Source organism: Pantherophis guttatus, chromosome 2, assembly GCF_059756535.1.
Source record: "Pantherophis guttatus breed Tessera chromosome 2, ASM5975653v1, whole genome shotgun sequence".
NCBI lineage: Eukaryota > Metazoa > Chordata > Lepidosauria > Squamata > Colubridae > Pantherophis > Pantherophis guttatus.
The window spans coordinates 199,324,386-199,335,167 of NC_142064.1; the positions used below are offsets into that span (position 1 = coordinate 199,324,386).

General features: G+C 36.9%; 1 protein-coding gene across 1 annotated transcript; it reads right to left on the reverse strand.

Moving 5' to 3' along the window:
- Positions 1-563: 563 nt before the first annotated feature.
- Positions 564-9,728, reverse strand: NMUR2 (neuromedin U receptor 2). The gene is made up of 4 exons (XM_034408732.2): positions 9,009-9,728; positions 7,300-7,384; positions 6,515-6,640; positions 564-880 (listed from the first exon to the last, which is right to left on the reverse strand). Exons 1-4 carry the CDS (start codon positions 9,726-9,728, stop codon positions 663-665), a joined length of 1,149 nt encoding a protein of 382 aa, XP_034264623.1. The 3' UTR covers positions 564-662.
- Positions 9,729-10,782: the final 1,054 nt, after the last annotated feature.

Genomic DNA, 10,782 nt, shown 5'->3' on the forward strand with positions numbered 1-10,782 from the left:
ATGATGTCCATAGGCTAACTTCAAAATTCAGCTATGTTAACATTCTGCACAAACACGCTTACTCATCTATACTGTACATTTCAGATCCTGCTTGTTTCATCTTTTGCCTTTTTTCTTATATGTTTCTCATATATGAGAAAAAGCGATCAAAGGCCAGTTTCTTTGGCAACTGGAAAAATGGCTCAAAACAATTCAGAATAATCTACCTTTTATAGTTCATGAAACTTCCAATATGCGATACACTAAAAGCTACCTCTTTGCTTGGGTTTTTCCTCACTAGAAAAAGCTAAGTAGTTCTTATTATAACTTATTACTGTATATGGATATTTTATTGCTAATCAAAATGGTATAGTATTTGATGTTTTAACCTTCTGGTTTATTTTTAATCCATTGGATTGTAAGGGATAATCATTTTATGAAAATAATTTACTATAATTTAATAATATTGCATCGTATTTTATCTTGTATACTATTTCAACAATGAATAATACTTGGAATCTCTTAGTGTCAAAAGCATTGTTTCCATTTGGTCCTTATGGATAAATAACTCTTTGGCAGGACATTTAATTTGTTTATTTATCACATGTATATGGCTGCCCATCTCAGAAAGAGAGACTCTTTTCACAGACATCATTGTCATGGGCTATTAAACATGTGAGAACTCAGAAGGAAGATTGATGCATATCTTCAGCATATCTTGCTTTGTTGTGTTCCTCCAATATGAAAATACTTTGCTGAGATGTGAGGTGGCTTGTGGGATGTCTAGGGTGCCAGTATTTGCACTGAGGAAAGATGACACTTAGAAAAGCCATCCTAAAACGCCGGGAGAGCACATTATAGATTATGGGATTCACGGCAGAACTCAAATAGAAGGAAACACCTACAGGAGAGTGAGAGGGAGTAAGTGAGTGAGAGGGAGGGAGGGAGGGAGGGAGGGAGGGAGGGAGGGAGAGAGAGAGAGAGAGAGAGAGAGAGAGAGAGAGAGATGAAAACAACAGGTAAAATCACAACAATTTGAAAAAATATCAGGGAAAGAAAAGTAGAAAATTATAAATGTTTTAGGATGCTTATCTCAGTTTAACCAGTTGATAGAAATATGGTTAGCAATATGTGATCATATCTTTCTAAAACATAGTTTCTGCTGATTCAAAAATGTTACTTTAACTGTATTAACTCTTCTCTGAGATCAAAATTTTAACAAGAAGTGCTCCCAACTGCAAGGAACATCTAAACCAGTTTTCCCAAATTGGCAATTTCCATATGTGTGGACTTCAACTCCCATAATTCTATAGCTAGCACTGCCATAGATAAGAATTCTGGGAATTGACATCCACACATCTGCAAGTTACCAAGTTTGAGAGACACTGTAACCATTCATAAAATCATTACAATAACATGATAATATTTCCTTCAGGCTAAAGTATTACATGACAGCTGGAAATTTCCATTTTGGGATATACCATCTTTATATCACTGCATACAACTGCACAGATAGGTTCTTTTTACTATATGCTTGCCCATCTACAGATTTTTTTGCTACATCTCCTCCCCATTTTTAATTGGCAGATTTATTGTCATATGGGATAGTCTCAGTTTGGATGAAAAATGTTCTCAAAGGGTGGGAGAAAAGGGAAGGAAAGAAACATTTATGATTGTATTTGTAAAGTATTTTATTGCAATGTTTTATTGGACCCCTTCACTGATTTTGACAAATCACAGAGATAGTGAACACAGTATTGGAGAAGAGCAAATGCTGATCTTATCTTCAAACAAGGGAATAAAGAGAAACCGAAAGTTGAACTATACTAGGAAGTAGCACATTCAAAAAGATCTGGGAGTCCTGAATGTGAGTATGATGCAGCTGCTACACAATAAGCTGCATCAACAAAGTGTAGATCAAGAAAATTAATCACTCCTCTGCATTCTGCATTTGTCTGATTACAGCTGGAATATAGCATCAGGCCTTATTGCCACATCTTAGAAATGAAACTGATACCATTAGAGATGGTCCACTAGCAATTGTAATGGCATTGCATATATTTAATAGCAAAAGTGCTGACTCTAGTTCACAGAGTCAGATTAGAGATTCTGTTTTTTCTTAATCATTTGGATCCAAACAATCAGCATGATAGCACTTCTGCAAATTCTCATTTAAAAAAAACCATGACTTCAGCACAAATTTAGACCAATTCTCATCCAAATTATCCCAACATACAACAAAGGCTAGGCTTTGACTCTGCCTATGTACTTGTTCTCTTTATTTATTTATTTATTTAATTTAATTTATATGCCGCCCTTCTCCGGAGACTCAGGGCGGCTTACAATTCATTAAGCAATAGCCTTCATACTTTTGTATATTTATACAAAGTCAGTTTATTGCCCCCACAATCTGGGTCCTCATTTCACCTACCTTTGAAAGGATGGAAGGCCGAGTCAACCTTGAGCCTGGTGAGATTTGAACTTGCAGTAATTGCAAGCAGCAGATGTTAATAACAGTGCTTTAGTCCACTGTACTACAGGCTTGCTTCTTACTTCTTGTCTTCAGCAGGCAGCCAGTGTACCCTGGCTGGGTGGTGGATCAAAAAAATGCACTGACCAATATTTTAGATTTTTTAAAAATTACAAAAGAAAGGTTTAGCTTCTTTTTATACCTTGCACTACTTAGAGGATAATAGGAGCCAATCCCAAACTACAGGAGCCTGCCTCTACACCTTATTGTTAGCCCTGTGTCAACTTTGAAACGACTTAGGTTGGAGCCATGTTTACTTTTGCTTCATTTCTTAGTTGCCACTCATTGGGCGGAGGGGAAGTTAAAATGGACTGGAATGGGGTGCCCTAATCCGCTAGACAAAACATTGACCAGAAGCATCATGAGAACCAAGGTCATGGCAATTAACACCTGGAATTAAGGAGAAACTTCCTAACAGTGAAGGAAGTTAGGAAGTGGAACAGTTTGCCTTCAGAAGTTGTGGGTGCTTTCTCACTGGAGGTTTTTAAGAAAAGACTGGACAAGCCACCTGTCTGAAATGGTATAGGGTTTCCTGCTTGAGCATGGGGTTGGATTAGAAAACTTCCAAGGTCCCTTCCAGCTGTATTCTGATTGGATTAACACATGCCAGTATAACATTTAACAAGTGGGGAAGAGACAAGGATAGAAATAGGGATTAGAGAGCCAGTTTGGTGTCATGGTTGATAGCAGGCTAGAAACTGGGAGACCTTGAGATGTGTCCTGCTTACATTACAACTGCAGTGTACAATATGTAAAATTTAAATTAAAACGTGACAGCACACAAATTAGAGCCCACAAGGGGTCTATCATCCTTCTAGCCCAAAGCTTGGGGTAAGAATTTAAGAACTCAGCTAAGTCAGATCAGGGTGGGGCCAGTGGTGTGTTCCTCCCAGTTCGGCCTGGTTCGGCCAAGCCGGTAGCGATGACAATATGATGTCACCGAACCGGTTCTGCCCCCCGCCCCCTCGACTTCCCTGTGTTACTCTTACCTTTTATTTGGCCCCAGTCCCAATTTATTACTGCCTCCTGAGTCCCAGCTGATGGCTAGAGGGAAAAATACTGTTTAAAGTCTTGCCGCGGGGCTTCAAAGGGCCGCCCTACAGCTGATCAGTGTTAAAAGAAAACAAATGAGTAGAGCGGTGCCTGCAAAAATAAATGGGTAGACCAAGTGGTGGGATTCTACTTCGGTAGAACCGGTTGTTAAGTAGTTAAGCCAATGGTTCCACCAAAGTGGGTGGTACCTCCCCCTAGGGGGCGGTGGGATGCCTTAGGGGGGTGGTAAGAGGCAAGGGGGGCCGCAGGGGGGTGCTAGAGGCAAAAGGGGGTGGCAGGGGGGTGCTAAGTGGCAAGGAGGGTGGCCCCCACCCTTTGGCCTGTGCCTCGCAGCAGTTACCTCCTTGCAAGCAAACAGCAAGAAAAAACAACTCCTTTCAGCTTCAGCATAGGCTAATTAGTCCATTGATTAGATCTGCCTCCTGATTCTCAGCTGATTTGTTCTCAGCTGTTTTGTACAGGGCTCGGCTGCTTGCTGCAAAGAGCTAAATTGCTGGAGCAGGTATTTTTTTTTCTCCTTATGTAAATCAAGCTGAAAACGAAACTGAAAGTAAAGCAGGGTGTTGGCTGTTACATTGGAAAATTAGGCAGAGGCAGATTTCTTTTCTTTTTCTTCACCAAAAAAGGTAGGTGCAAACAATGGGAAATTTAGGGCAAAAGAGGAGAGTTCAAGATTTTAAAACATAAAAGAAAAAAAGCTCTATTTAACTAGGGAATTGTAATAACTGAGATACTATTAATTGTATATTGTGTTGAAAGCAGAAATGGTTAAGTTGTGGTTTGGAGGAATATATGGGGGAAATTATTTGGTTTATTATTATTGGTAAATATAATTAATTGATTTGTAAGAAATTGGATTGCATGGAAATAATTGGAATATTCATGTTCATATTGATTAATATACAAAAAAGATAGTTATATAACTAATTGATTTATATTAAAATGTTGAATTTGTATTAAACAACTGTAATATTACATAATTAACCAATGTGAGGATGGATATAAAAATAGATGACAATGAGAAGGGGTATAATACAGAATAGAAGGGAAAAATTGGATTTGATTAAGATTAGAGATGATGATGAAGGGTAATATTGGTTTTTTTAAAAAATAGATGAGGAATAAATATGGCAAAAAGGAAATATAGAAATTGTAAATTTAATTGAAATGACTAAATACTGTTTAAATTTGTGAACCGGCCAAATACTCTGTTCAAAGAAAATACATTGTATGTTTGTATGTGTGTTTCTAATTATTGCTATTTATTCATATTTGTTCTCTTTTGTTCTTTAAAGTTTAACAATTCATTCTTTATCTTAATATCTTAATATTTATTTGGGGTTGGCTTTCTTCCCTTTCATCTTTTTTATTGTACAGCAATCTTTCTCCTCAAACCTACCACCTCTCTCTTTTCTTTCCTTCTTACTTTCTCTTCCCCCCTCTTCTTCTCCTCCCTACTTCCTCTTCCTTTCTCCTTCTCCTCCTCTCTTCCTCCCTCTTACCCTCACTCCTACTCTAATTTCCCTTCCCTTCCTTCCTCCCTTCTCTTCCTTCCCTCTCTCTCCTTCCTTCTTCCATCTCTCTTCTCCTTCCTTCATCCCTCTGTATTGCTGTATCCTTTTGTGCATATGGACTACTCAGAGGGCTGAAAAAGTTATTTTTGACTGGTCCTCGCACTTTTGACCAGTCCTCGAACTTACGACTGTCCTCACATTTTACGTTTTTTGCCCTATCTTGTCACCATGGTGAAGAAAAGCAGTTGTGAAATGGTTGTTAAGAATGCTGCACGGGCATAAATGTGAGGATGGTCATAAGTGTGAGGACCAGTCAAAAGTGCGAGGACCTGTCAGAAATGACTTTTTTCAGCCCTCTGAGTAGTCCCTATACACATAGCCATGGCCCCCAGGACACATGACCAGCTAGCCACGCCCACCCAGTCACATGGCCTCCAAGCCATGCCCACAAAATAAGCCACGCCCCACAGAACCGGTAGTAAAAAAATTTAGAACCCACCCCTGGGTGGCGCCCATTCCAGAAGATAGAGAAGGCTTGCGTCCTGAGTCCCATTAGGTGGCATTGCTTAATAGATGGGACCTGAAGCAAGCTACTATGGAAAACAGATGGCTCCACTAGCAATCAGGCCCTATGCCATCATGGGCTTTATATATGATAACTAGCACCTTGAATTGAATTCAAAGCCTAGTGGCAACCACTGCATCTCCCAGAGCAGATGTGTTACATGCGCACACAATGGGATCTTCCCATAAGTGTTCAATTCAGACAAATTGAAGCTTCTGCAGCCATTGCATTTTGGACCAATTGTGGTTTCAATTGTTCAAGGGAATCCCCATGTGCATGACATTGCAATTATTCAAACACAAGATGACCCCAGCCTGAATAATTCTCTCAAAGACCTTCCAGTCCAGATAGGGGTATAACTGGCACACTAAATGATTCTTCCTGGCAATAGCTGCCACTTGCTTCTTGAATGATGAGTTTTCAAATTCTGTTATCAATTTATTCAAATTTAATTTTACTATATTTCAGACCATGAAGGAGCAATAGTAGAATAAAACAATAACCCAATGTCTATGGAGTCATTCAGGTCATGGTTGTCAATATTGTCGTAAAACAATATTGTTGAAAAACAATAACCCCTTTTCTTTCTAATATATTTACTTATGATGGAGCCACTTCTGTCGTTAGGTCAAAGTAGGGCAGTTTAGGCTTCTGATTGCAGATGTTCTAAAGAACATTTTTAATTATTTAATTTCTTCTTGTTGTACTTTTATTGGAAGGGAGAGCACGTAACATCCATTGAACTTTCTTCCTTATGTGCCGGATCAACATGATTTATTTGGGGTGTACTCATTTTGACGTTGCAGGGTCTTATTTCCTGTTCGATCTGAGAGAATTTTTAGGGTTAATATTATATCCAACTTGAAATATTACCTGAAACCACATGAATTAGGTTGAATATATTTGCAAGAGGTTCTGTCCAGGTTGCAACAAAGCTGTAGAAAAGACGATCTGTGTGGAATGGGGCCCAACATACTCCAAAAACGATTACTAGGACAACTGTCAGAAAGAGAATGAGAGCAGAGTAAAGCGTATAATTTCTTGGTTTGATGTATTCCCAACTCATCAAAATGTGGATCACCACCGGGAATTTATTTAATACATCTTTTTATATTAAATATATATAAACATTGTTGTATTTTGTTTATCCATATTTGAAAAAGTGAAGGGGAAATAGAAAGAATTTCTTGGAAGCTGTTCCTCCTTTCTTGAAGTCTCTCTTCCCCTCTCCTCCCATTTTTAAAGGAGTATCCAATGCAAGCCTCAGCACAGACAAAGCAACGTTTTGTCTAGTTGGTTATATTTACACAAATGTGCTTGTACCATCAAAGTTTTACCTCTTAGAAGGAGAAATAGGATTGTGGCAGTATTTTTCTGGCCCCAATGAATCAAAATTTATTGACAGAAGTACATATCATACATTTGTCCTTCTGATCAATAAAGCAGTTCTCCAGAACAGAGTCTTTTATCTGGAATTAGAACAATAATGTCTTCTCAGACAGCAGATACTCCATTCTTCTTTCCTTCCTTTCTGAAATCTTCCATAATGAATAACAAGCTGGACCCTGATGCCTATTTAGATGACATCTAATATATTATTCTAGACTTACCTGCTTAATAATATGTCAATAATATGAAACCACCATTTTGGTACTCACACAGCATCTTTGTGATAGACTTTCTGGATGATAGTTTAATATTCATCCGCATTTCTTTTACTTCCAAGGATCTGTCTCTTCTCAACTAATAGGAAGGAAAAGTAAGAAAAAATAAAGGAATTGATCTGATGACATATCAGAAAATCAGTTCAATCAATCAGTCTTTCCATCAGATTTGCTCTTATTGTAACTACTTTTTCTAAAGTTGTTGATCAATGCAACCTATTTGAGATAATTATCTATCCATCCTACCTAATTTGATAAAGCAAAGTCACTTAGGTAAAATTATCCTCCCTTGTAGCATTGTAAGGATACCTAATAGAACTGAAGTGGCACTCAGGATAACTCAGCAAATGCAACAGAGGATAATAGTGCAATGGATAAAAACACTGTTTCTTCTTGTACATTTTTCTCAAGGTTTTACTTCATGCCATTGTGCAGAATAAGATTCTAGTGAAATAATTCCAAAATTCTGAGGGGTTCCCTCTCCCCCCCGCTTTTCCTCACAAACACATTTAGAGAAGTCCTTTTTGTAAACATTTCACATTTTCTTGCTTGTGATTTAAAGAAATAAATAAAAGCCTTGGGATGGGAACAAATGAAAGAAAAGTGGGCAGTGCCCAGTCAGTGCTACATTCTGCCTTCCAACTAATTGTGGTATCAATCTGTATTTTCCTTGAAAGAAAAAAAACCAATTCTACCATTTACACTAGTCGCATGTTGAATAATGCTATGATATGATTTGTTAGCCCCAAGTGAATTTCCTATATTTTTTTCTTGAAAAACTAGTGACACTTACTTTACTTTTTTAAACACATCAAATGAAATTAAGTTACATTTCTCAGAGACTAAGTAGCCACAATGCTGTTTAAATCATTTTCTCTATCAAATGTCTGGATGCAGTTCTAAAACTATATTGGCCAAAGAGTAAATTTATTTGACATTTCTTCCAACCATTTAAACAAGAGAATAATAATTCATTCTGTGGAAACTAGCAAAACATAAAAAGCAGGCATTTATTTGAGTTTAATATATTATCCTTGTTTTGTCAGAGGCTTAGAAACTTTTTTTTATCTAGAATACAACCCAGTAATTATTATTCATGTATTTTTCCCCCATGTGTTTAAACAGTATCTGTTATTTTGTGCTATTATATATACTAGGCAATAATGCAGGGCTTTTATGAACAGGTTTCATTCTGATTTTAATTAGGAGCACATGCACTAATTCTGGAATCCTACTACATTTAGACATTATTCCTTAATAAATCCCAATAATATATAAATTATTATGAGAAATAAAAATAAAAAACTTTTATAAAAAAATAAATCCTATGAAAAAATATTAGAATGGTGTGTGAGTGATTGGGGATTAACTACTAACTTTTAAAGCCAGAAATCTGACTTGATCCTATTCAGTAACAAAGAAAATAGAACTTCAGATAAAATGACATCCTGGTAAAGGTGTTAGAATTAAATTCAACTGAAATTATGTTACAAATAGTGTATTAAAGTGTTTCTTTACTAATGAGGAAATGGCTTTTTATGAGCAATTCACTTCTATATGGTGGTATTTTTTAAATCACTATGCACTTCCACACAAATGGCAAAACTGAAAAGATACATGAAATATAAGTTTTAACAATGTTAAATGAGGTGCACTATCAAATAAAGTAGAGAAAAGCAAGACATAGTTTAGTCAGGACTCACTTTCAACCCCATCAGGCAGTAGAGCACACTGATGATGCTCATTGGAAGCACATAAAACAAGAGAGAAGTTAACTGGATGATCCAGTTGTAGATCCACTTAGACTTGACCACAGTACAAATTGCAGAACCAGGGACCTCTGTGTGATTTGGAAAATACTGTAGCTCTATGCCATGGATGCTGGTATTGGGAAGAGAGAAGAGGATTGAGAGAAGCCATAGGATAAGGATGATCCTCAGAGCTCGCGGCTGGGTATTTTTCAACCTGGCTTGGAAGGGGTGAAGAACTGCCATATATCTCTCTATGCTAACCATGGTGATGATCAGGATAGAAGCAAAGCACACTGTCTCAAAAAAAGCTGTTTTAAAATAGCAGCCCACCAGTCCAAATAAGAAAGGGTAGTTGCTCCACATTTCATAAACTTCCAAGGGCATCCCAAAGAGTAATACCAGCAGGTCTGAAATAGCAAGGCTAAAGATATAGCAATTAGTTGGTGTTTTCATGTTCCTGTGCTTGACAATCACCAGGCACACTAAAAGGTTGCCAGACACACCAACTATGAAGATCAGAGCATAAATCCAAGTCATAGGCAAGGACAGATGGCTGTGTTTCGGTCCATACAGAAAAAGAAGATACTCTTCAGTGCTATTAAAATAGTTTCTTAGTGGTTCTGATTCTTCCATCCTGTGAACATATTGAGATATATTTGTGGTACAATCCATTGTAGGAGCTGTGGATAGAAAAATCTCTTTCCTAGTTCCAGTTTTATTTACATTATCCAAGAGTTGTTGGCTTGAGAAATGAAAGGAAAGGGAGAGCAGGAGAGATGGAGACAAACACAACTGGAGAATCTCCTTTCAGACTGGAAGCTGCAGACAACCAAGAGAAGAGTTTGTGGATGTGTCTCAGTACATTTGTTTTATAATAATTTCCTTTGAAGAGTCTTTTCAAGAGTAAGCTGCTCCTTTCACAGATACTAATTGGCTAGCTGCATAAATCAAATTATATGTTGATCAAGACTTTCGTGACTATTCACCTCATCTTTACTGAAAGAAACATATACTGAATAAGAAGTAAAGTTGAGGAAGGGGAAGGAATTAAATTTAAAATCTGAATCTTTGATATAAGACCAACTACAAAATCCTTAGTTTGTGAATAATAATCCTAGAAAAGGAGAAATACAAGCTAAATGCTAATGCTTAACTAAAGTTCTGCTATGATTCATTTTTTCTGAACTAGAAGCTGTAGCTACAAAAAACAAAAAACAAAAACACACAATCTAAAATCAAAGCCTGTAGCCATTTAGTCCTTAGTGATCTGAATGCTTAGCATTATGCTCTGAACAAGCAACAACAATAAAGAGAACCAGATAGAAACCATGCATTAAGATAATTTGAGAGAGCCATGGATTGGCTGGTGCTGCACTTTATATATTATATGTCAAATTGAAAATTTATATGGTATAATAGTACCACATTCATCCAAAATACCCATCTTGTTTAAAACATACATACAAACAACAACAACAACAACACACAAACAATATAAATCAAACAAATGAAAACACAACTACCCTACAATTTTAAAAAAATCTGATCAATGCCCAGATTTGCCTGGATACTATGTGGTTGCATCATATTATTTTTGTAATAAATTAGTAGAAATGTAAAATAGGAAATAACATCAGATAAAATCAGTCTAACTCCTTGTTATCTTGATGGCTTTACTATATATTTTTATATGATACTTTTGTGCTTTTGTTTTAATTTAGAATAA